This window comes from Podarcis tiliguerta (assembly GCF_965153285.1).
Source record: "Podarcis tiliguerta genome assembly, chromosome: Z".
NCBI lineage: Eukaryota > Metazoa > Chordata > Lepidosauria > Squamata > Lacertidae > Podarcis > Podarcis tiliguerta.
The window spans coordinates 33,068,830-33,094,892 of NC_139553.1; the positions used below are offsets into that span (position 1 = coordinate 33,068,830).

At 44.7% G+C, this 26,063-nt stretch overlaps 3 protein-coding genes across 7 annotated transcripts in view; 1 reads left to right on the forward strand and 2 right to left on the reverse strand.

Annotated features, from left to right (window-relative positions):
• LOC310669890 (tigger transposable element-derived protein 1-like) overlaps positions 1-26,063 on the reverse strand; it is a 406,885-nt gene that overhangs the window by 10,019 nt on the left and 370,803 nt on the right. The gene's annotated exons all lie outside the window — the stretch shown is intronic.
• On the reverse strand, positions 1,331-16,997 carry LOC310669893 (uncharacterized protein). 3 transcript variants are annotated; one of them, XM_083424365.1, is made up of 4 exons: positions 16,829-16,997; positions 3,791-3,923; positions 2,879-3,072; positions 1,331-2,140 (listed from the first exon to the last, which is right to left on the reverse strand). In XM_083424365.1, the coding sequence occupies exons 2-4, from the start codon at positions 3,916-3,918 to the stop codon at positions 1,701-1,703; spliced, it is 762 nt and encodes a 253-aa protein (XP_083280491.1). In that variant the 5' UTR covers positions 3,919-3,923; positions 16,829-16,997; the 3' UTR covers positions 1,331-1,700. The 3 variants fall into 3 exon arrangements, with proteins under 3 accessions (XP_083280491.1, XP_083280492.1, XP_083280490.1); XM_083424366.1 differs by lacking the exon at positions 16,829-16,997 and adding an exon at positions 6,324-6,824; XM_083424364.1 differs by lacking the exon at positions 16,829-16,997 and adding an exon at positions 4,888-5,232.
• Positions 15,452-25,645, forward strand: TRMT12 (tRNA methyltransferase 12 homolog). 3 transcript variants are annotated; one of them, XM_083424331.1, is made up of 8 exons: positions 15,452-15,964; positions 17,580-17,680; positions 18,765-18,933; positions 19,335-19,533; positions 19,617-19,767; positions 20,631-20,740; positions 21,325-21,482; positions 23,557-25,645. In XM_083424331.1, the coding sequence occupies exons 1-8, from the start codon at positions 15,881-15,883 to the stop codon at positions 24,025-24,027; spliced, it is 1,443 nt and encodes a 480-aa protein (XP_083280457.1). In that variant the 5' UTR covers positions 15,452-15,880; the 3' UTR covers positions 24,028-25,645. The 3 variants fall into 3 exon arrangements, with proteins under 3 accessions (XP_083280457.1, XP_083280458.1, XP_083280459.1); XM_083424332.1 differs by lacking the exon at positions 15,452-15,964 and adding an exon at positions 17,099-17,315; XM_083424333.1 differs by lacking the exon at positions 15,452-15,964 and adding an exon at positions 17,126-17,315 and having other exon boundaries at positions 17,584-17,680.

Below are 26,063 nucleotides of genomic sequence, written 5' to 3' on the forward strand. Positions count from 1 at the left end.
AGTGAGGCAACTGCCTCAGGTGGCAAGAACCAAAGGGCAGCAGATCCAGCCTCCAAGAAATGCATTTTTCAGTGCTGCTGCAACCACGGTGGCCCTCGGCTCCCAGGCTGCCCTTGCATACTGTTATGTACTGAGCTGAATCCCAGATCAATAGGATCCAGAATGCAGCACTCTGAGTGGTCTGCAGGAGCCACCCAATCCAGGTCCAGGTGGAAGTGAATCAGCAACCTGATTGGCCTGCAGGAGCAGCCAATCAGGCTCCTGAATGTAGTGAATCAGCAACCTGATTGGCCTACAGGAGCAGCCCGGAATTAGCCAATCACGCGGGGCCCATTGTGTAAATAATGTATATACAGCTAGACATTTGGGGGAAAGATTCATTCATTGCTACTATGAGCTGAATAAAGAGCATTAAATTCACACTCGGCTCTGAGTATATTTCACATACAGCAAGCACAAGAAAGGCCAGTGCAGAGTTTGCCTTCCCAGCATCCCACTTGTCTGTCCGTTCTGAATAAGCAAGGGCTGGCAGACTGGCTGGCTGGGCTCCCTTGCCTGCTTACTTACTTACTCTGAGGCTGCCTCAGCTCCTGGGAAACAGCATCCCATGCCCAGCCCCAGAGGCACCATTTGCCTGCAGAGCTGGTAGCCAGGGCTGCTGCAACAAACAGCTGTGCAAGCCTTTGGGAGACAGAGATACGAGAGAGCATCAGAGGGAAGGTAAGAGGGACAGAGACCAATGTCTCCCGCAGGACCCCTGGCCATCATGTAAGGCACCCCAGGGTGCCACGGCACACTGATTGAAAACCATGGCTGTTGAACCTCAACTCCCATCAACCCCAGCCAACATGGCCAGTGATGATGGGAGTTGTAGTCCAACAGCATCAGGCGGGTCAAAGGTCCCCCTTTCCTGTGTTGGTGCATGCATGTGCATGTATGGAGGGAATGAGTGTCCTGACCAGTCCTGACAGGGTCCTCTTGATAACATGCCATGTTAGGACAGAATGGGCACACACTTTGCAGATCCTCCTCAGTGGTCATGGAACAAACTTTCCTTAGCAGTCCATAAAGAAGCCCTATCCTGCCCCGTTTTTCAGGAGTGCTGTAGGAGTTCCTTGGCTGGGTCAGCTTTTACTTTGCTGGTTAGATAAGCATAGGGGAATTTTAATCTAGTGCCTTTGAAAAAATAATTGGGCAGCAGTAGGGATGACACAACAGGCAGAATGTGTGGGAACGACTTCATGGGAACGTAAGCTAAGCTTTGATCTACAAGGGAGGATGAGGTGACCGGGGAAGCAAGTGCAATGCAGATGTACAACAAGCCACATGGTTTTGCTAAACCCAACTTTTAATTGAAACTCAAGGAAGTAAACAAAATGACAGGAGAAGTAAGATAAACAAGGGGAGGAAGAAGAGGAAATGAGCCCTCTTCCCCTCAGTACTGCTCTGGTTCAGACATAGGATGGTGTAGAAGCCATTTTCTATGCTGTCTTCAACATGCCATTTGGTTAGACATTTTTCAGAACGAAAGAACAGAGCATTCTATTAACAAGATGGATTAGGCTCCCATCACACTGATCTGCTGTTGAGAAACACCTAAATCGTGATATCAATGCCTTAATTTTTCTTGCCTCGGGTATTCTTGCACCTGGCTTTGCTGCCTCTGGGACGTTAGATGTCGTTAGGAGGCTTCCATGCCTTCAGGCATTATTACTTGGGGGTTCTCTTTCTTGAGATCTCCTGCGTCTGCGCTTCACGCCTCTAGGGGGCTCCATATCTTCCTCTTCCCTCTCTCTGGGCTCCACATCTTGATTGTTATTGTCTTTGGACTTCTTGCGCTTGGGTTCCCTCCTTCTCTGGGGTTCGATGCCCTGAGGAGGCGCCATGCCTCTAGGTGCTATCCCTGGAGCTTCCATGCCTTGAGGTTCCATGCCTTGACGTCCCATGCCTTGACGTCCCATGCCTCGACGTCCCATGCCTCGACGTCCCATGCCTTGACGTCCCATGCCTCGACGTCCCATGCCTTGAGGTCCCATGCCTTGACCTCCCATGCCTCGACGTCCCATGCCTTGACGTCCCATGCCTCGACGTCCCATGCCTCTGCGCTGTGAACCTCTAGCGGGCTCCCTTCCTCCTCTACCTGCATTAAAGACCATCACACTTACAAAAGCAGCACATTTGATAGATGGAGAAGCAAAAGTGGGAGTTACTTGCCATGACCATGCAAGGAACCCATGCCAGTGCCTAATACATGATTAGAGAAGCTTTGAATGAAGCTTTATGTGTTTCAGACAGAAGGCGGCTCAAGGCAATATGTGTCAGAGTGCAGAGACGCATTGCCTCGCACACCCCTGGAAGCACAATATGTGGTGCTGATTGTGAGGGCAGCCTCAACTGCCAAAGAAAGGTGACAGAGACTGAGCCAAGGGCACAGAAGGAATGGTTTGGATCCCTTTGTCCTCCCATAAGGTCCATCCCCCCCCCCCACATCGCATCATGTTTAAGGAACATAATAATCATTGCCTAAGATCTCACAAGGCCTCATCTCCAAGAGGCAACTCAATCAGAATTGTCATTTTAAATTATGTCTCGTATTTGTCAAGACTTTATAATTTGGCACTTCTGAACAGGTATCTATTTCTTTTAGCTCCAATTATTAATAAGAATGCTTCCATCCTGTCCCATGTTATAGCTTTTGAGGTGACTATATCATTTGACTTCCAGAGAATTTGCTGCTCTGCTAAGACATTGCAACAGATAACAATAGGAATAAGAGTTATCCTTTTTCTTGTGGATATCTTTCCATTTTAATTTATCGTGCTGTGATTTATACCACTTAAATCAATGCCCTTTCTCATTTAAACTTGAAACCTCTCACCTTCGAAATTGATCAAGGGCGCTCGTGGCTCTCCCATCACTTCACCTTGCATTACGCGGGGCTGTTCCAGCAAAGGCATCTGCTGTCTTATCATTCCGCCTCTCATTCGTGGTCTGCGTATTGGACGATCAGGCACCCGGGGCATTTGGGGGCCCAAAAGACGAATCTGCTGGATCATTTCCCAAAGATTATACCTGCAGGTAAGGGGAGTGGGGGAAGAAGACATCAGAATACAGATTCAGTTCTTTCAGACAACAAACAAGGTGGCCAATCACTGCATGGCTTCTACTGCTTTCAGGCAGCAAGGACAGAAATACCTGCCATGAACTGGGAACCCACAGCTCTGTGCCCGTGGCCATGTGTTGAGTCTCCAGAACTCTCATTTGCCCGGAAGGATACTGAACTGTGACAAAGTACAACAGAGGCTCTGGAATGGCACTGCACACCCTAGCTGGCCATTGGCTCTTCCCAGACAGGATGGGCTAGAAAACGGCTCCCTCTTTGGGTTAGGGGCTTTGCCTAAGCAACAACAATTGCTCTTGGCTCTGGTGTGCTTCAATGTGTCCTTTGGCTCTGACCCTCTGGCACCACAACTGGCTCCCCTCTAACACCTGATTAAGCCTAAGCCCTGGCATCAGGAGAGCATATGAAGCTCTCCCTGCTTTGCAAGTCTGATGGCCCATTAAACACAGAGAACCAGGCCTCATAACGGCTTGCACATATAATTAAAACAAAGCTGTCACTTCACCCCCTGCAGCTACAACAATGAAAGGGTGGGGGGGTGAGGAGGAAGAACTACTGCTACTTCCTACCAGAATTTTTAGAAATTCTGCAAGCATTCTAAGCCTACTGAGAACATACAATTATTCCTTCTTAACGCCAGTTCTACCAGTTCCAGCTCATTCTGCCTACCTTCCATAGGCTGCCCGTTGCATAGACGCCCCAAATGGAAGATTCGGGTAATATACGGGAAGGCCTGGAGCGGATACTGTGCTAGCTTCCTCTGGGTGGATTTGGTCGGATTCCTCTGTATCTGGCATGGTCACTGTCAGGAAGGCAAAAGGCAGAGAAAGTGAAAATCTAGGGAGAGACAGTCTCAAGACTGATGGCACGGCACTATTCCAGTTAAAGTGCATCACCTCTGGAAAAACCAGGACACCCCGAAAGTTGTTGAGATTTTTTAAGGAAGACACCCAAAATGTTGAGTCTTAAGAAAACCACCGTTTACAAAAATGCGGAAAAAACCCCACAATATTTTTTGATGGACTTACTTGCCTAAGATCCAGGACAAAGTTATGCCTTTTGGAAATTCCCCCTGGATGTTATATATTTTTTGAAACTATTTTTATTTGATTTTAGAAATATAACATTATAACATTCCAAATGAATATCCATATGTAGAGATTACTCTGAATCTCGTGACTTCCCCCCACCCCCTCCATGGGTCCTATTATCAACATTTACAACTGCCTATTATTCCATAGTCTTTATTTTATGTCAATCCAAATTATCCATGGTATCTGTTACTTTACAAGTGAGATTAAAATCCTGCTAATGTTTCCATCTGCTTGCAGTGGTCTCCTAGATATGTTATAATTTTTCCTCATTCTTTTAAAAAAAGTTTTTTTCCTCTTGGTTCCTGAATTTTACAGTCAGCTTTGCCATTTCAGCATTGTCCATCTGCTTAGCTTATTCCTCTCTGATAGGGACTTTGTCTTCCTTCCACCTCTAAGCTAGTAACACCCAAGCAGGTGTGTTGTGTAAGTAAAGAGTCTTTTCTGCCCCTTTGTGATGTCAGTACTGTACCTATGATTTCTAATAAGAAAGCTTTTGGTTTTTTTATCAAAGGTTCTTTTAAACATTTTTTTTTCATTTCATCATATATCATCTCCCAGAAAACTTTTATTACCTTACACGCCCACCACATATGATAAAAGGTACCTACTTTTTCTTTACGTTTCCAGCAGGTATTTGATTTGTACTTGTTCTATACATTTTTGCTAACTTACTAGGAGTCAGATACCACCAGAACATCATTTTCATATAATTTTCTTTCAGCGTGCAACATGCCGCGATTTCAAGTCTGTTTTGCATAACCTTTCCCAATCAGCCATATCCCAATATTATGTCCGAAATCCTTTGCCCATCAATTCCGCCTTTTAAATCCCAGTCATGTCCAGGAAAATCCGGGTGAATGGCAGCCCAAGCCTGAGAAGCAACACACACTGTGCTAAGTCAGGCTGCAAAGGGGTGGTGTGTGTTTCACATGACTGTTATTTCGTATCCCCAAACCCACAAATACAGGAATCATAAAACCCCTGCATTCATGTCCCCCAACAGCAAACAACTCAACATGGCTAACCTGACCCAACAAGCTACACCCCACCCATCACCGCCACCCACACATACAAACAAGCCACACTGCAATCACCTGAATGCAACCAACCAAGCTCAACCCCTTAATCTCTTGCATTATCAATAAAAATAAATAAATAAATACATAAACAAAGGAACTACCCACATGATGCTGACACAAACCCCTACACTCATAAAAGGCAACAGAACAATACCCCCATCTCTTCCCCAACTGAAAGATGTCTATGACAAAGGCCTCTCGCACCAAGTGTAAACAAACAGTGAAAAAGACTATGAAATGAAAGTGGAGACAACAGATCTACCATTCACTGTTGACGTATTTTTTTTTGTAACGCAAAAACTTCCATAAAAAGTTTTTTGAGAAAAAACACACAACAACCCTATTCAGAAATTGGTAACACCAAGATAAAGGCTTACACAGCCTAGCAATGTCTTCCCGATATGCCAGTGATCAACCTGCAGGAAACCTTTTTGAAGAGTGCAGCATGCAAACATGGGAAACCAGCCCCTAGGTGGATCACTTCCGACACCTCAATCAGCAACAAACAGGAGAACCGCTCAATGCTATTCTGCAAACACGCATCTCCCCAACAAGCCCAGCAACCTCCATCCCTCTCTCATAAAGCTACAGTCCCCCCCTCATTATTTATTGTAAGTAATAAATATTAGTTGAACATTTAACATTCAATCAATCAACGTAGGACTTCCGCTCCATGGCTTTCCCCAAAGTTCCAATTCTTACAGCATAATCGTTCTACACTTTAGTTTCTTCACAAAATGAATGCCACTGAGTCATTATTATTATTATTAGACTTTATATACCGCCCTGTACTCTGAGGTCTCAGGGCAGTTCACAGAACAAAATCTAAATCCAAAAACACCATATACCGGTATATATAATCAAAATAAAAACAACAACCCAATAACATCTCCCCGCCCCCCCCCCAAAAAAGAACCACATTTTAAAAGGGCATAGGATGTCAAACAATCAGCCCAAAGCCTGGCTAAAATGGAACGTTTAAAAAGTTTGAGGACTCCTGCCTTTGAGATTTTAACTGCGTCTCTCTACCTTGGTTGCGGCCAGCCCAGTTCCCCGTTCCAAGTCTCGAATCTTGCCAACGCTCACTGGTGCTCCAGTATCCTTCCTTCTCCACCGAAAACTCTTGAGAAATGATAGGTTCCCTTACTGGAGGTTAATAACACTGAGGTAATGAATCAACTGCAATTATCCTGCAATGTGAGCAGCCTCAACGAAAAAGACGCAACGAAACATGATTGGCTGCCTTTCCAGCTCCTGTTATCTTCAAATGTTCCGTTATCTTCTTCACTCCCTTTCAAGGACTTCCTTGGCTTTGTTTTCATTCCACCTAACTTTTTTTCTTCAATACATCGTTACTAAACAATTAAGCTACTCTGGTGCCTTTCAGTTGCTCTGGGTGACAAAATTGGGGGAAAGGAAGGAATGTAAAGAGCATCACCTGACAAAGCTGGCTATAGATGTTCCAAGATACAGGCATGTCCAGAAGAAACACTGCCCAGAAAACGGTTGCTTATTTTATTTGCATTCAGGTTGATATCCTGTCCTACCTAGAATCATAGAACTGTAGAGTTGGAAGGGACTCTGAGGATCATCTAGTCCAACCCCCTGCAATGCAGGAATATGCAGCTGGTCCATACAGGGATTGAACCTGCGACCTTGAGTGTTATTAGCACCATGGTCTAACCAACTGAGCTATCCAGGCTCCAAAATGTTCGTGGTTTTCTCCCACCCACCCAGCCCCATTTTACTTGCACAACACCACTTGTGAGGCTACTTAGGACAAGAGACTACTCAATGGGTCTACTCTGAGTAGGACTACTATGAGATACAATCATGGCTTTCCTTCTTTCTTTTTAATTGATTTTTATTGAGGGTTTTTTCCCCAATAAACAATTACACATTTCGCTTGCATCCAATATATAGTCTGTTACATCTTTATTAACTTTACTACACCCATGGCTTCCCACCACCTCACGACAGCATCCTCTACTTACATGTCATTTTCTATTGTGTTGTAAACCATGTTTTCACTCTTACATAAAATAAATAGCTTTGCTATCTGAATTTTAGCTTTGTGAAACTTAATCAATACATATGAGAGGTTTTACTTTGGAACAATGTTTTATCATATATTCTACACTTTCCCATTCTTTTCTAAGTTTCTGGTTTGATTATTGTCTAATAGCTGCTGTCATTTTAACCAATTCTATGAACTCACATACCACATACTTTTGCCATTCCACCTTTGATGGAACTATTTCCCCTTTCCAGTTCTTAGCAATTGATATTCTGGCGCCAGCAGTGGCATAAAGGAACACCTTTTTCTTGTCATTGGGGATGTTAATTGTTAAAATAACTAATAAAAATGCTTCCGATTTTTTCTCAAACGTTCTTTTGAACATCTTTTTAAGTTCATCATACACCACATTCCAAAACCTGTTGATCTTCTCACATCCCCACCACATCGTACCTTCCCCTATCTTGCATCTCCAGCAAGTATTGGTTTTTAATTTGTAGATTTTATCTAATTTACCTGGGGTCATGTACACCTGTACATCATCTTCATGAGATTTTCTCTTATTGTGCAACAGGCTGTGAATCTTATATCTTTTTTCCACAGTTTTTCCCATTCATCTGGATGGGGTGTCCGGCATCTTGGGTCCACTTTACCATCACCTATTTTACTTATCCTTTAATTCCCAATCCAACAACAAATCATATGTTTTTGATAATAATTTCCTTGTATTTTGTAATAACTCTTTTTGTAATTTAGATTCTTCTTTTTCAAAACCCACCTTTTTATCTCATTTAAATACATCATTTGATTGGTGATATTATAGCCATTCGATGCAGTGTTGTCTAATTTCTTCAAAAATTTTCAATTTTAATTGGTTATGTTCTTTTATAGTTTGCTTATATGTATAGTTCTTTTCCATATTTTTTTTTCTTTACAGAGATGGCATCCAAGGGAGACAGCCACCATGGGGTCTTGGGTTCTAACAATTCCTTGTATTTTAGGTAAAGATAAAGGGACCCCTGACCATTAGGTCCAGTCATGACCGACTCTGGGGTTGCAGCGCTCATCTCGCTTTATTGGCCGAAGGAGCCGGCATACAACTTCTGGGTCATGTGGCCAGCATGACTAAGCCGCTTCTGGCGAACAAGGGCAGCGCATGGAAACGCTGTTTACCTTCCCGCAGGAGCGGTACCTATTTATATACTTGCACTTGACGTGCTTTCGAACTGCTAGGTTGGCAGGAGCAGGGACCAAGCAACGGGAGCCCACCCTGTTGCGGGGATTCGAACCGCCGGCCTTCTGATCGGCAAGTCCTAGGCTCTGTGGTTTAACCCACAGCGCCATCCGTGTCCCTTAAGTATATTAATAGTGAAATACAATTAAGAATTGTATTTTACCCAAGCTTTATACAGAGAAATCCAAATTACGTGATTTTAAAACCCTTTAAACTTTATTGTATCCTAGATACACATGCCAGCCATATATTTCTTAACAGGGCAACACATTTTCCTCTCTGTTTTGATTCTAAGCACCAAGATAATAGAAAGGCATTGATTGTTGTGTCTGCAAGTAGGGTGCCCTGCAGAGCTCTTGGAAAGAAGAATGTAGCCCAAGACCTCAGACTCCATTGCACTGGACAATTTTTCTGGCTGACCAGTACTGTACAAACTGGTCTGGGCAAGCTTTGAGATGCTTTTTGGAATAGTACACAAAACATATTGTTGTGAGCTTGGGGAGGTTAGTCTACAAGCATTAAAATCTAATGAAGAATTCCATTTGTTTTTTTAAAAACTGTTTTTATTAAAGGTTTTTCCTGGGTTACAAAAATACATACGTAATCTTTGTTTTCAGATAATAAAGTCCTTTCTACAGGTCAGTTATATTTTATGTGAAACATTAATATTGCAGACAGTATAAGGTTGGAGAAGAGAAATGAGGAGAGAAAACGGGGCAGAGAGAGGAGTAGTAAACTTTCATTCTTTTACATCCTGCATGTGCTAGGTTTTTGTGTCTTCATCACATGGGCAGGTTTTCTTTCTATATATTTATCATTGGTGATGAGAGAGATTTGTTGAATTAGCCAGGCAAGGGTCCCAAGTACCACCTAAGCATGGTTTCTAGTCTGACAAAGGAAGCTGCTCCGTGCTGGAGGGTGAATGAGTGGGCACCCCTTTCTCACCTGGCTAGTATGTAACCCGAGGTACCACTGTATGCTATGACGGCCGCCTGAATACTGTTAGCCCCAAAATGGAAAGAATAAGCAGTCCCAACCGAAGAAGACTGGCAAACCAAGTTAATGGACTATGCTGAAATGGCAAAATTAACTGGAAAGTTCAGAAATCAACATAACAAGAAAATTTAAAAAGACTGGGAAATGTTTATTATGTACAGTGGTACCTCGGGTTACAAACGCTTCAGGTTACATACGCTTCAGGTTACAGACTCCGCTAACCCAGAAAAAGTGCTTCAGGTTAAGAACTTTGCTTCAGGATGAGAACAGAAATCGGGCTCCGGTGGTGCGGCGGCAGCAGGAGGCCCCATTAATTAAAGTGGTGCTTCAGGTTAAGAACAGTTTCAGGTTAAGCACGGATCTCCGGAACGAATTAAGTACTTAACCCGAGGTACCACTGTATTTGCAAAGGTATTGTAAACAGATAAATACATTGGCAGGATTTTAAGAGCGCTTATTATTTTAGAAATAGTATAGGAAATCTGAGGTTAGTAAAATTTGGAGTAGAAATGATATGCAGCTGATAAGAAATTTAGGGAACCAGAAATGGAGGGTGGGGAGGGAAGTCATGGGATTCAGAGAATCCCACTTTATGGAAGTGATATGGTTTTATGTATAATTTTCTTCGTTTATGGATGTTATTGCATTTGTTACTGTTTGTTTTTCACTTTTTTGTTTTTGTTACTTTTGTTGAAAACTTAATAAAAATACCACAAAAAGAAAAGAAAAATGAACCCCTTCACCCCCTCTCCCACCTGAAACCTCTCCAAACCTGAAACTGCTCCAAACCAATCATATCCCTCCCCCAGAACTCTGGCCAATCAGATGCCGTTGCCAGTCAACTGTTTGCAGTCAGCCTTTTCTGTCACAAGGGTACGCATGGAGAACTGAATGAGCTCAAGGAACTAATGATAATCCACACCAAATAATTAATTTTGTTAGACCTACTGTTGTTGTTTTCCAAAAGGCACAACAGGGTAAGATGTTGGGATTTTGTGCTACAGGGAAGAATGCAGAACTTGTGGAAAGGCTGAAAACGTGTCACAGTGACTCTGAGTTGAAAACAGAAAGTAGAAAAGTAGAAGCATGCAAGACTGAAAAGAGTCTCCACAACCCTGCGGCCCCTCTGACAGGTCACACTCATCGGGGCCTAGCCAAGGATATGAAAACTAAGCCCTCTGAAGACAAAGCGATATTGTCCAGGGTTGCTGTGTCGTTCATGACTTGTCCTATTGCTCCATCAAGAGTTCGTATGTGTCCAAGATGGTAAGGACATTGTCCCCTTTCACCTGTCCCTGCTCAAGATCCTTGTCCCTGGTGGCTTCTCCGACAACTATGTCTGAGAGGATGGCTTGGGAACAGAGAGAAGTCAAAGAAATACTGTATTTTTCCATGTCAAAAAGTAGGGGGCGTCTTATACACGGATGGTGCTGAGGGTGGAATGGCCATTGGTTGTTGCCGCAAAAATAGGGGCTGTCTTATACATGGGCGCGTCTTATAGATGGAAAAATACGGTATATCATGTTCCATCAAACACAAAGAAAAGGTAAGCAGGCTTCTTTGTCCCAGAGCAACTTAAAGGTTGTAGGAGAAAGATTTGGGTTCCACCCCCAATACACTGTGGGTTCAGCCTTGACTCCAATTGTCAGTCAAACAGGATGTTTATTTAGGTGTTGAAAGGCTAGTGCGACACAACCTCAAACAGCAAGTAGCTGAAGGGTGGCACCCAAAATATGAAACATTTATATACAGTGGTGCCTCGCAAGACGAAAAGAATCCGTTCCGTGAGTCTCTTCGTCTAGCGGTTTTTTCGTCTTGCGAAGCAAGCCCATTAGCGGATTAGCGCTATTAGCGGTTTAGCGGCTATTAGCGGCTATTAAAGGCTTAAGGGATTAGCGGATTAGCTGCTAAAAGGCTATTAGCAGCTTAGTGCCTTAGATAAAGGGGGTAGGGAGCGAAAAAAAAACCCCAGGAATCGCAAGGCATTTTCGTCTTGCGAAGCAAGCCCATAGCAAATTCGTTTTGCGAAGCACCTCCAAAACGGAAAACCCTTTCGTCTAGCGGGTTTTCCGTCTTGCGAGGCATTCGTCTTGCGGGACACCACTGTACTTTGTTTTTGTTTCATTGTGTATTTTGTGTTCTCATTTTGTGTTTTTATGATGTGAACCACTCTAAGATCCTCAGATGAAAGTTAGCATACACGTTTTATAAATAATACTACACTTTGAAGCGAAGGAGCGGTTGTTCCCATTTAGGGCAGTACTTCCATAGACCAGCTGCTACTGGTTTAATCACAAGACATAGAAACTTTCTTATCTTTCCCTCCATTCTTTGTACTCAAAAGTTATAGCAACAGCACCTGTTGCTGTCCTTCTGTTGTGGTTCTCTTGCAAACACAACATTCACTTGTTTAGCCCTTCTCACACATACTTCAATTATAAAATTTCTGTACTTTTTCTCTGACAGCACCCCCCTTAGTTCCGAGAAAGACTTCCCTGCCTTTCCTTGGAACTCATATTCCTAAATCACATACTGCAATATCCGCCATATATTGTAATTTTAATTTTTAAACAATTTATTTTACTTTTTTTTTTTTTTTTTGCTGTCTGCTTCATTTTCCTGTAGGGTTGCCATATTTCAAACAGTGAAAATCCGGGAAAAGTTGTTTTTTTAATAGTTTTGCCCAAAGTTGTTCAACTTTTTGGGAAAAATAAAAAAGCCCATTTTGGAAAAATTACAAAAACAGGATAGCTGACATGGGCTACCAGGCATCCGGATTTTCTCAGACATTTCCCTATTTTGGACTGGACACTGCTGCTGCCTGCATTATCCCACATGTCGGAAAGCCCTATTTCCTGTCAATTTATGTGTGCACAGCACTTCTGACACATTCTTAATACAGTATGAGTGTTGTTGTTGTTGTTGTTGTTGTTGTTGTTGTTTTTAACCACCTTCTCAGCAATCCTATAATCATAAACATTACCATCTCACTTGCATCTTGCTGGTACCTTCTGTAGCTGTAGAAATTGCACACAGAACAAGCAATCCCCCTAGAGGGAAAAGGGTAAAAGGCGGATCCAGCTGATTTTAAACGGATCCTCATGAATTCATATGATTTTTTCATTCAAATTAAATAAAACCACTATGATACTGTAGATCATGTCTTACTCTATAGGCAGCATCAAAAAAATCACGCATCCACTGTTTCGTGGGGCCGCAGTGGCACAAAAATATGGTTAAAAACACGGATCCTCATGATTTTTCCACCAAAGTCACCATCAGATCAAACATCATGGCCATGGACACAGTCTGCACCAAAAAAATCACAGATCCAAGGCTTTTTGGTGACACCGTGGCCCGAAAATGTGGTTTTGAACACGGATCCTCATGGATCCTCACGCTTTTTGCATTGCGCCACCCCAAACTCACCGTCAATTTGCACATTGTGTCCAGGGGCACAGCCTGTACCACCTAAAACTCGGATACATGGCTTCCTGGTCATACCATGGCCCAAAAACATGGTTTTGAAGCACGGATCCTCACGCTTTTTGCATTGCGCCACCCCAAACTCACCGTCAATTTGCACATTGTGTCCAGGGGCACAGCCTGTACCACCTAAAACTCGGATACATGGCTTCCTGGTCATACCATGGCCCAAAAACATGGTTTTGAAGCACGGATCCTCACGCTTTTTGCATTGCGCCACCCCTAAATCACAGTCAAATCACACATCATAGCCAGGGGCACAGTGTGCACCACAAAAAATTTGGATCCATGGCTTCCTGGCCATACCATGGCCCCAAAACATGGTTCTGAAGCACGGATCCTCATGGATCATCACACTTTTTGCATTGAGCCACCCCAAACTCACTGTCAAATAACACATCATGTCCAGCTGCACAGCTTGCACCACAAAAAAACTCGGATCCACGGCTTCCTGGCAACTCCATGGCCCAAAAATGTGATTTTGAAGCACGGATTCTCATGGATTGTCACTATTTTTGCATTTGGGAACCCCAAATTTACCCTTTATTCAAATATATTGTACATAACCACAGATCTGACCACAAGCATCATGGATCTACTGTTTCGTGGCCCTGGCCAGATGCTACGCTGGATATATTGGACAGTTTTTAGGTGGGTGTGCTGGGATGGAGGAAACAGTCGGCTGAATCTCAATCCATTAAACATGGGGGTCCAATGGCTGGGCCGGAATAATTTCAGTTCTGTTTGCCAGCTCCCAGCCCTTCATAGGGCACAATAGTCACCATCAGGAGTCCCGGTGTGATCCTGGGCACTTCTGTCCCTGTGGAGGCATTGGTCACAAATGTAGCCAAACTGGCATTTTTTAATCCATGTCAGGTTAGGCGATTGGTACCGTACCTGTCCCTTTCCAACCTAGCCATGGTGATCCATGCAACAGTCACCTGCAGACTAGACTATTTTAACTTGCTCTACCCCTGAACCGGGGAGGGGAGGGTATAAATGTGATAGATGATAGATAGATGATAGATAGATGATAGAGATAGATAGATAGATAGATAGATAGATAGATAGATAGATAGATGATAGATAGATAGATGATAGATAGATAGATAGATGATAGATAGATATAGATAGATATAGATAGATAGATGATGATGATAGATAGATAGATAGATAGATAGATAGATAGATAGATGATACATACATACATACATACACAGGGCTACACTTGAGACTGCTACAAAACTCCACACGGTATAAAATGCAGGTGCATGAGTTCTTACTTGGACTTTGTGGAGAGCCCACATTCAGCTGGTTGTTCATCAGCTGGATTGGCTGCAGGTGGAGTATCGAATCAGGTTAAAGGTTTTGGTGCTGACCTTTAAAACCCTAAACAGTCTATGACCTTTCTTATCTGTGGGAATTATCTTCCAATACACCCCCCAAAGAGTGTGGCGCTCATCTAACAGCAACCTACTGGTGGTCCCTGGCCCAAAACATATCCAGCTGTCCTCAACCAGAGCCAGAGCCTTTTTGCTGGAACGCTTGGTCTAATGAGACCAGGGCTCAGTGCAAGCTATCTCAGTTCTCTCACTTGTCGTGGTGAGTGGGCTTGCACATTCCTAAGACCCTTGTGAGGGAAGCCGTTGGGAATCTTGTACTCCCATCAAGGTCACCCACGGCTGTAAGGTCAAAGAAAATGAAATCTACTCAGAATTCTGTAGTGATTTCATGCTCTATATTGCAGCTTGTAAAACATTGATTGAATTTTCCCCAAAACCTCAGGCTTTTATGTACATTATTTACACAATAATATTTACGCATCTGATTGGCTGATTCTGCTTCCCTCCTGGAGCCTGATTGGTCTTTTCCTGCAAGCCAATCAGTTGTTGCATTCTAGTATCCTACTTGCCTATTGTTCTAGGATCCAAGCTTAGTACATAACAGGGAAGGAGCTAGGCAAAGAATGATCCAAGAAGTCCTCAAAGGCAGAACAGGTGGATGATAACAAGTGGTGTGTTACAATGGCTGTAAAGGCGGATGAAGGCTGTAGCAGATAGGATCCACCAGTTCGTCGTGACTACTCATGCCATCAGAACAGAGCCCTACTGCGAAGACTGTGCGTTGGTCAGCGTGCACTGATCTACACACATAAAACAAATTTACACACAGGTGTCTTCCAAAAACCCAACCCAATCCCCCAAAGTGCCATGGCGTTCAGCAAATGGTTACGGGGGCAGGAATGTGAAATCTGGAAGCCCCTAGTCATGAACCAGCACATGGGTGGTGGATACAGATTCAGTCATTCTGACTCAAGGAACGAGGCAGTTGAGCAGCTCGGCAGCTGTATCTGTGACTGAGCAGCCCTTTTTAGGATCCACTCTGCTCGCCCCGAAAACAGGGAGGGGCTTGAAACGGTGCCCTAAACATGGTCTGTCTCCCTTTTTCCCTGACTGGATTACCGTGCCCAGTGGGGTCACCACCCAGGGGTCATAAAATACAGTTGAACTTTGGAACATGGAATATATAGACTTTGTCAGATAACACAGACAGCGTACGTCCTAAACGCCGAACTGCCATCATGGCAAGAGAGCTGCGACGTTTTAACATTGATAGTGCAGTGCTTTAAGACTCTTGAAGAGCAGGCGAGGGACAACTGAAGGAAGAAAAAGGAGGCTTCACATTATTCTGGAAAGGTTTATCAGAACAAGAACACTGAATACATGGGGTAGGCTTCGCTATGAAAAACGACCTTGTGAAGCTCCTGTCAGAAGTTCCTACTGGAATTGAGTGACTCTCAACCCTTCGGATAAAGCTCAAAAAAACCCCAACAGGCTACTATTGTAAGCACTTATGCACCAACACTGGATGCCGATGAAGACATTTTTGTTTTTTGTGGTGCAGGCTGTGCCCTTAGCTATGATGTATGATTTGACGGTGAGTTGGGGGGGGGGCAATGCAAAAAGCGTGAGGATCCATACAGATCTGTGCTTCAGAACCACGTTTTTGGGCCATGGAGTTGCCAGGTGATTTGATGGTGAGATAGGGGTGGCCCAATGCAAAAAGCATGAGGATCCATGTGGATCCGTGCTTCAAAATCACGTTTTTGGGCCATGGAGTTGCCCAGAAGCCATGGATCCGAGTTTTTTGTAGTGCAGGCTGTGCCCCTGGTCATGATGTGTGATTTGACGGTGACTTTGGGTTGGCCCAATGCAAAAAGCTTGAGGATCCATGAGGATCCGTGCTTCAGAACCACATTTTTGGGCCATGGTATGGCCAGGAAGCCGTGGATCTGAGTTTTTTGTGGTGCTGGCTGTGCCCCTGGCTACGATGTGTGATGTGATGGTGCATTTGGGTTGGCCCAATGCAAAAAGTGTGAAGATCCATGAGGATCCATGCTTCAGAACCACGTTTTTGGGCCATGGAATGTCCAGGAAGCCGTGGATCCGAGTTTTTTGTGGTGCAGGCTGTGCCCCTGGACATGATGTGTGATTTGACGGTGAGTTTGGGGTGGCTCAATGCAAAAAGTGTGAGGATCCATGAGGATCCATGCTTCAGAACCACGTTTTTGGGCCATGGAATGGCCAGGAAGCCGTGGATCCGTGATTTTTGTGGTGCATGCTGTGCGGGGATGGGGAATGGAGTCCATGAGTAAGTTCAGACCCAAAGGTTTTCAGAACGCATGCACTCCAGAAACAAACAAACAAAACAGTAGAGATACCCCGTTTCACTAACAAAAGGGCTACGTAAGGAGAGGAGACGCATGAGTGGGTTATTTCTCCTGTATGTATCGCTACGTACAGTGTTAAAAGAATTTCGGGCATTTTGCCATACTGCAGCTTTAGCAACTGGCCAACGAATGCAGAGGGATAGACGGGCTCTTGTCTGCGGCTGCCATAGCAACCGGCCAACGAGTCTGCAAGGATAGACGGGCTCCTATCTGCGGTGGTCATAGCAACCGGCCAAAGAGTCTGCAGGGCTAGACAGGCTCACGTCTGCGGTGGCCATAGCAACCAGCCAACGAGTACGCAGGGATAGAAGGACTCACGTCTGTGGTGGCCATAGTAACCAACCAACGAGTATGGAGGAAGGAAGTGCACAGTTCGCTCCTGCGCGTGTTTCCTTAGAAATCCGAGTCCGGTCCGAATCTTTCCCAAGTCCGAATACATAGATAGGATCGTAGTTCCTGAGGTTTGCCCACCTTTCAAAAAGTGGCGTTTGCTGCTGGGAATCTGAAGCCTTCTATCCCCTTCTGCAGAAACAAAGGAAGCAAAAAATGAATAATTAGGTATCTCCCTGGGCTGACTGCCTTGTTGTGTTGTTGTGTGCAGTCCGTGTAAAGAGGAGTTGCATTTAAGCCCCCCAGGAGTCTTCTGATGAGTTACGTGGGCAAACTTTATTTTGCGGCGAATGCTAGCTAGATCCATCGGGGGTGATGGGATATGCATATTCAGTGTTAGTCATTTGTTTTGTAGTGTGCAGCATTGTTCTGTTTTAATTGTTTTATTGTACACCACCATGATGTTCGCTGTTTATAAATACTCTGTTTTAGGCAGAACCCCTCCCCATTCCCGATAAGATGAACGCGGAAGATTCATGTTCTTGTGGTACTGCAGCTGTTGTTATTGAGCCACAGTTTGCTCAGCTATTCAGGTATGGCGACAGGTGTTAGGAGGTGGGGTGGGGGAAATGAAATAAATGCTCAAGAAAGGTACATTCATCATGCATGTCATCAGTAAACTGGAGATGCTATGTTGATGGAAGTGAGGCTTTTGTAGAAATGAACAGGCCTATTTCTCAGTGGTTTAGGATTACCAGTGGCAAAGAGTCAGACTTATTTAGCTCACAACGCCTTGATTTCTCTGAGGGTACCACTTTGCTTTCTTAGTGAGAGTTACCTTTTACTCTTATGTCTGAAAAAGGCAATGCCAAAAGTGAAGGTATCAACCCAGTGCTGGAGATCCTAGCCATTGCTAAGGGGGATCGGCAGAGAAAGGAAGAAAGACTTGCCCACAAATAAATACAGAGAACTATGCATTTGCCTAGTTATATGTTCATTTTACCGGTGCATTTGACCTCTTCCCAAATCCCAGTCAAGAGAGACAATTTTAGCATGAGAATGAGGAACCTCAGGCCCAGGGACTAAACACAGCCCTTCTTATTCAGCCCTTGAGATTCACCCTGGTCATACCCTTCCTAGCTTTCATTTGGCTGGGACACATGTTTGAAATTTAACAATTCCTCTTGATGAGAGATATGTGTGTGTAACATCTGAGTGTTGTGTGGCCTACAGCACAAGGCACATTTGTTGCTTCTGGCTCCATGCACCATTGTCATATGGCTCCTGGAAGGTTGCTCATAAGGGAATGTGATCCTCAGTCTGGAAAATGTCCCCCATCCCTGCAGTCTAGCATCTTTTCTCTCCATCCTCTCCAGCACATACCTGTTTCCCCAATTCACAGTTGTGAAGCACACAGGCCTCGTAGAGGCTGTTTGGATACTCAGGTCGGCCATTTCTAGTGCATCTCAGAGGCCAGAAGGTTTTTCATCTTCTCACCCATGAAGCTTAGCTGCCCCCTCCTTGGTAATCATGGCACAATACTACTTCTGACAGAGCTGACAAAGAGCTTTCCCTGCCCTCCCTCTTGGATCTTCTTCCCTGCCACAATAGCAAAGAGTTTCTGTAGGTTTAGTCGATAGTCTTCTCTGGGAGCTCATCAGGTTGTTGGTTTTGCAGGAAACTTTTGCAAAGAGAGGGTTTCCTGGACAGCAGTTACCGTGTGCAGAAACTTCCTGATGGTGCCATGGCCTTGCCTGTGTTGGGCCAAAAGCTCACAGCAGAGCACCTGCATCAGCTGAAGGAAAGTATCCTGCCTGGGAAAACCTGTGCTTTAACATGGATTCTGGTGAGCCAAGTTCTTGTTGGCAGGTTGCTTTTATTTCATGACCTACAGGTTTGTCACTACACTTGGCAATGACTGTTATCAAGCCTGCCTGCCTCCCTCTTTTCTTGCCTTTGTCTTGTCCTCTTCTCTGCTTCCTACCTGCTTCATTTATTTGATGCCATCAGTTGATCTCTGATGCCACAGTATGACTGTGTGGTAGTGGTGGGGCCACATGCTGTTATTATACTTTGGGAATCATTTAGGCTATAAGGTGAATATTTCCCAGGTGTTGATCTGCAAAACAATTTTTTAGACTTTTTACCATAAAGGTGGTGCTTGCTGCCAACGGATAGGGTTTGAAAGTGGTGTGTGGCATGTGTAGGAAATAGGAAACTGGCTAATCATTTGCACCCCATTTGCAGAATCCCGTTCCTTCAAAAGCGGCCAAATTCCGGCCTCCCATCCAGAAACTGTATGATGAGTTGCAGTGCCTGGTGTTGAGCCATGGAGTTGCTTGGTCAAAAGAGTTGGAGAGAGATCTACCACGCTCCTGGCAACGGCATGGGGATCTGGTCCTGTTCAGTGAGGAGAGCTTCAGAGACCCCCTATGGGGAGAGCTGGGTAAATTACAAACACAGCATTGTGCCAGACCATTCTGAGCTTCTTCCTTTCTCAGCAAACCCATTACAACTGTTCTCTTTCAGGACAAGAGCTCTGGGAGGTGGTTGCTGGTGCACTCGGGGCCCAACGTGTGGCAAAGCGCGGACGTGTGCAGTCAGATTTGTTTCGATCCCCAACAGTGACCCTGTTGCTGGGGGAGGATGGCTGGGTTGAACATGTAGAGAATGGAATTCGGTAAGGGAGAGATGCAGTATAATATTTTCTCCACCACACTGTCTTCTTTCTTTGAGTTCACTGAAAAATGGAGTCTAATTAAGACTTTTTCTCTTCTAAAGCCTAGAAAGTTTAAGGTGTTTAAGGAGTGTTCATTCACCCCAGTCTTTAGCCAGATCAGCTTACAAGTGTCAGCAATGAGACCCAGCCCTCAGGCTTGCCATCTCAGAGATCCAACACAAAAAGAAAAGGGAGTGGGAGGGAAGAGGAAAAAGCAAACTTATTTTTGGTTACAGAATTCTTATACAGTAATGGCCAGATGGGAATGGAAAGAATTCAAGGAGAGGAGCCAGAAGTTGCTGATCTTTCAGCTGAGAGGCCCAGAAGTCTCATCCCCCTCTCTCTGTTTTGGCCTGATCTTATGCTGAACTAAATGTGCCCATCAAAATATGGTAGCTATTTCTTCCAATGAATTCTAAAAAAAGCAAAGGGTAAATTTGAAGTCTGCAGTCATTTTCATGTAGTGAGATTTTTGAGTTGGCTCTGGAAAACTCAGCTGGTCTGCGGTATTGGGTGAAGATTGGAGTGGGGTAAGGGTATGGTGAATGTTTCACTTCTCAGGGCAAAAGGTAGATAAGGCTGCAGTCCTATATATACTTACCTGTGAATGAGTCCCATTGCATCCAGTGCTTACTTTTGAGTAGACGTGTAGGCATTGCGCTATAAGCTTGTTTGTTTGTATATGTGCACAGTATTTAGAAAAGAATCCTTGTATGCTCTGAATTTCCTCCCACCCTAAATAGGGGTTGGTTAAGAACTACAAGTACTTAACAAGTACAAGTTTGATTCCTCGGGGACATCTTCTGATTCGGTTGCCTCCACAGGTACATGTTTGACGTGACACAGTGCATGCTGTCTCCAGGAAACATCACCGAGAAGCTGCGAATAGCATCTCTGAAGTGTGCTGGGGAAGTGGTGGTAGACCTCTACGCTGGTAAATACTGCGATACGAGGGAGCAGCAAAGCGGCTGCTGTCTCTTTCTGCAGCCCCATTTGGGGCACAGCCTATTTCTAAATAGTTTAGCCATCCAGAGATGGGTCTTGAAGCCCGGTGGGCGTCTTGAGCCATGTATAGAAGTAACATGAACTCAGTTCGCTTGATTTCTCTGTGGTCTTTCTTGGTTCCTTCTCCCAGGGGTCTAGCCCTCCTAAAGTTGAATTACATTTCCCACGCATCCTGTGCTGTGGCTGGCAGCATGATTCTCCAGCCCTAGCAAGAAGCATTTGACCCATTGCTTTGCCAACTAAGGCTTCTAAAGAGAGCCCTGCTGGATCACATCCAGAGTTCATTAGTCCAGCATCCTGTTTTCTACATTGCAGCCATGCAGGTTCCTCTGAGAAGCCCACCAATAGGAGAAGAGTGCAGTATCACTTACCTGTGCACCGCAGCGGCTTGTATTCAGAGGCACGCTGCCTCTGGTTGGGGAGCTAGTAGCCATATCACCCTATCATTTGTCTAACCCACTTTTAAAGGTATTCTGTAAGATAACAAGTGGCTGTTCTCCCCCTTGTCTTCAGGGATTGGCTATTTCACGCTACCATACCTCATCCATGCTGGTGCTGCCTTTGTCCATGCCTGCGAGTGGAACCCGCATGCCGTGGAAGCACTGCAGAAGAATTTGCAACTGAACCGTGTGCAGGATCGGTGCCTCATTCATCAGGGAGATAATCAGAAGGTGAGCAAAGAGGGGTAGAAATGACCTAAATAGAATGAATAAATTATCATTTCTCGTCACCTCTGACATTTGCCCATGCTGATGCGAGCTGTAATCCAACAATATGGAAGGGTCACAGAAACTGAATGTTGGAAGATTAACGGCAGACAAAAGAAAGTCTTTCTTCACACAGTGCATAGTTAAAACTAGAGAGCTTGCTCTCATGGGAGGCAGGAATGACTCCCAATTTGGATACCTTTAAAACAAGTTTGTGGAAGATCGTGCTATCAATAGCTACTTAAGATGGTTGGATGGTGCTTTGTATGCCTCCTTCCGGCAAGTCCTGCAGCCAAACATACTGCTCTGCTTTCTTTTGGACTGCATCACTGAGGCCAAGAAGGAGGGTCTTATTGGAGCAGCCCAGGACCTTCCTACACACTGCCCAGGCTTGTGCCCTGGGGAGGTCATTTTGGCGCTGCTAATGCAGTGGTTTGACTTCACCTCGAGAGGCACACTCCATTGTCTCTCGAGACAGACAGATGGCAACAAATGACAGCATTGATAAATCCTGCAAATACAGTGATAAGACACACTCTCCTCCCTCCCATCACAACCTCTCCTGAAAACTCTATTTAGGCACACTTTTTTCAGAACTTTGCTTTTACTCTGGTTCCAGCCGCTGCTTTTATGGTTGAGTGCCATCTACTTTTTCTTTTTGAAATGGTTCTGCTTTTTAAAAAAGGTTTTACTTAATTACAAGGTTTTGCTTTTGTATTTTGTTATGTAAGCTTTTTTGTGTACATCAGTAAACAGTAAATAAGCAGGATATAAAATAATAATTGTCAGGGCAAAGCAAGCAGGAAGGAAGTCTGGCAGCCGGGTCCAAGGAACAGGGCCTTTTCAGCTGTGTCCCTCTCCCCTTGAAATATGCTGTCCTTGGTAGTTTTTAGGGAACCTTAAAAAGCCTTGTTTGTGTGTTCTGCATTGCTCCAGATGTGGGTGTCTAATAGACAGTACCCTCTTTTTTATTCTAACATTGGTGTAGCTGGCTGTGATGCATTGATTTGTAATTTGTTAATTGCTGCTGCTAGGATGGTGATTATGTTGTGTAAAACCACTTAATGTGGTTTTAAATGTTACAAGTCACCATGGGAAGGTATTGTAATTTGAATGGTGCCTAATTTATTAAGTGCATAAAGGATTCAGGGTCTTCTGACTTCATTGGCCCTGACATGGGGGTTGATCTTTGCCACCTGTTTGTATTAATGAAGTAGAGTTTTATTCGTCTCTGATTGTCCAGCAGTTCAGTTTCTCACCTGTTGCCCTCTGAAGCAACCTACTGGTGGTCCCTGGCCCAAAACATATCCAGCTGTCCTCAACCAGAGGGAGAGCCTTTTTGGTGGAACACTTTGTCTAATGAGACCAGGGCTTGGTGCAATCTATCTCAGTTCTCTCACCTGTCGTGGAGAGTGGGCTTGCACATTCCTAAGACCCTTGTGAGTGAAGCCGTTGGGAATCTTGTACTCCCAAGCAGGGTCACCCACGGCGGTAAGGTCAAAGAAACTGAAATCTACTCAGAGTTCTGTAGTGATTTCATGCTCTTTATTGCAGCTTGTAAAACATTGATTGAATTTCCCCCCAAACCTCAGGTTTTTATATACATTATTTACACAATAATATATACGCATCTGATTGGCTGATTCTGCTTCCCTCCTGGAGCCTGATTGGTGAGAATTGCTATATTATCTGTTAGAGCAGCCCAGACTTCCCTTTGCTGCCTTCTCTGCATTCTTCTCTGCATCTCAATTTTTAAAAAAAACAAACAAAAAAAAACACAAGTCTCCCTTCACATTTTCCTTCTGTTATGCCTGCTCTCATTCTTCCTCTTCCATTCAGTGATAGATTATGCGGTTTGTACGCCAAAGGTCCTCAGTTCAATCCCTGGCATTTCCAGTTAAAACAATCTCAGGAAAAGTGCACAAAAGACCAGTCTCCTGCCTGAGCTGCGTGACACCCGCTGCCAGTCAGGGTAGGTGATGCGGACAAATCTCAAACTTGCAAAACACAACTGTCTATGTTCTTTCCTTGTTTGCAGCTGGAACTGTGGGATGTGGCTGACAGGGTGAATCTGGGACTGATCCCCACGTCGGAGGCAGGATGGCCAGTCGCCTGCCGGGTTTTGCGGAAAGATGTGGGTGGGATCCTGCATATCCACCAGAATGTGGAATCCTTTCCAGTGAATGCCCTTAGGCTGCACCACAAGCCACATCAGGATCAACCTTGCAAGCAGCTTCCAGTGCAAGCGGTGTCCAGCGTACAAGAGGACAAGGTGGCTCTTGCAGACCACAGTATTCTACAGGATGCAGGAAGGAAGGACCTGGCTCTCTCAGCCAGGGGCGAGTGGCAAAGGTGGGCAGAGGCCACAGCAATCCAGATCAGGACTTTGCTTCAGGATTTGGACGGGAAGCAGTGGAGGACTAAAATCCTGCACATTGAGCAAGTGAAATCTTACGCCCCTCACGTGCACCACCTGGTCTTGGATCTAGACTGCCGGCCCCTTATGTAGCACACAGGTAGTTGGCTTTCCTACAGAAGCAGCACTAGGAGAAAGGTCCCCCATCTTTATGGGCCTGGGGGCACATTTGGGAATCTGAAGAGCTGTTATAGGCAGCACAAAATACCCATTTTGCAGAAGTGAAGACTGGTGAGGCTCAGAACTTCTGCCCTAGACAGATGAAACAACAGCAACCTTCCCTGCTCAAGCCCCAAGTAAAACACAGACAAAAAAGGAGGAGGAAACCGCTTCCCAAACCGCAAGAGCAAACAACAAAGTGAAAATAACTTGCCTAAAAATAAAAGATAAGGAGGAACTGGGGGCCTGGTGAGGGCCTTCAAAGGTGTTGTGGTTCCCACGGTCACTGCATTGCGGAATCTAGCTCTACAACATGGTCTTTTTCTTCATGGCACTAGCATGGTTTAGAGGAAACAGCTTTGGGTTTGGGCAGCAGAAATGCATGTTGTTCTTTTGGATCTGCATGCAATTCTTCACTGCCATCCTCTTTTATCCCTAGTGATATGATTGCTGTTGTTCATCTTGGGAGCATTCTGGCAGGAAAAGGGGCCAACGTATCTCCTAAAACCTTGCTGTGAGCACTGTGTTTTCTCCAACTAAATTGTACTCTGTTTTCAATGGACCAGCCCGGTACAGTTTTTCTAGAAAAAGAGGTGCCAGAACTCACCATGAACGCCTCCATTGTTCTCTTAGCATTGCAGTGGTGCCCACTTGAGAGGTGCTGGAACTGAGTTCCAGCTAAATAAAAAAGCCCTGGACCTGCCTATGAATTTCAGTAGGTCTACTTAGAGTAGGACTAGCATTGGCTACAATCCAATCTTTAGGATGCTGTTGCATTTTCACTCATCTTACATCTATACATCAGAGGCTATAGCAGTTCAGTTTGCTATAGCAGAGTCCTTACATCAAGCCTAATTTTAGCAAAGGGCGAGGATGTCCCAAGCACCAGGGAAGTCCTTTCGAGGCATATGTGTGCCCATGGGATCCAGGCTAGCAACCCCTGCCATACCCTGTATTTACAGGAGTTGGCAACGGAAAGTCTCTGAGTAAGGTGAGGTCTACGGATGACCATTTGCTGGCCCATTAATCCTTGATGCCATCTCCTACCTGCTTCATCTTTTCTTCCCATTTCGCGCCTTCTCACCTTTGGAATATCCTGGAAGAAACCTAAAGGACCCCTCTGTCCTGCAAATGGGAGAGGGAAAGTGCTTTCACAGAGCAAGCAAAGGCATGGGAAGTGCAGTGGGGGTGGAATATTTGATTCCATCTAGTGCCCACCTTGCTTGTCCTAAGAATACCAAACTTTTACTGTTTTCATTGCCTTGGCAGGGCAGCATATTTTTTTTTATTTTGGGTGCTAGTACAAGGATGTCTCTGAGTAGATCAGGGTGAGGTATTTGCCCTAGGGGCCTATTCAGCCCTCAGTGCTTTACCCAGGCAACACCTCTTCTTTATATTGTTTTAATTTTATCGAGGTTTCATTACTTTTCAATAAGCATCTTTTAACTTTTTGTAGTTTATCTGTATAGTTTCAATTTGTGTAAGTCCTGGTCTGGGAAAATGGTGGGGCACAAATAAATAATAATAATTATAATAAAATTATTGGCTCTGCTCCATGCCCTCCTTGAGTGGTTTTGCCTGCCTGGAATGTGCCCTTGAAAGGCAATAATGTGTCTTGCTTGCCTGGGTGGAGAGAGGTGTGTGAAGAAACCTTGGGCTGCTTGAACGTAACCTACTGCTGGCTCTAGCAAGCTTGGGCCCCCAGATGTTGTTAGACTGCAAGTTGCAGCATCCTTGACCATTGGGCCAACAACATCTGGGGACCCAAGGCTGCATTACTGTAAGGGTAAGGGATGCATCCATTGCTTTGCCCCCTTTTGGCTCCATTTCAGCCCACCCCTGGAAGGTTTCCCAAGAGGCAAAGTGGCCCTCGCTGTAAAACTTTCCTACCACTGGACATGCGCATAGCCAGGATTTTTGTTGGGAGGGGGCAGTCCTTTTCTTGGGAGGAGCAGAACCTCAATTACCTA

What these genes read in the sequence shown, in the direction of transcription:
- TRMT12 (XM_083424331.1), top strand. Translation starts at nt 15,881, where the DNA reads ATGCACCAACACTGGATGCCGATGAAGACATTTTTGTTTTTTGTGGTG. An exon ending in GTGCTTTAACATGGATTCTG is followed by an intron (nt 18,934 to 19,334) that starts GTGAGCCAAGTT and finishes CCCCATTTGCAG; the next exon opens with AATCCCGTTCCTTCAAAAGC. An exon ending in ATCAGGGAGATAATCAGAAG is followed by an intron (nt 21,483 to 23,556) that starts GTGAGCAAAGAG and finishes CCTTGTTTGCAG; the next exon opens with CTGGAACTGTGGGATGTGGC.
- LOC310669893 (XM_083424364.1), bottom strand. Translation starts at nt 4,972, where the DNA reads ATGCAAAACAGACTTGAAATCGCGGCATGTTGCACGCTGAAAGAAAAT. An exon ending in CAACGGGCAGCCTATGGAAG is followed by an intron (nt 3,073 to 3,790) that starts GTAGGCAGAATG and finishes CCTTACCTGCAG; the next exon opens with GTATAATCTTTGGGAAATGA. An exon ending in GCCCTTGATCAATTTCGAAG is followed by an intron (nt 2,141 to 2,878) that starts GTGAGAGGTTTC and finishes TCTTTAATGCAG; the next exon opens with GTAGAGGAGGAAGGGAGCCC.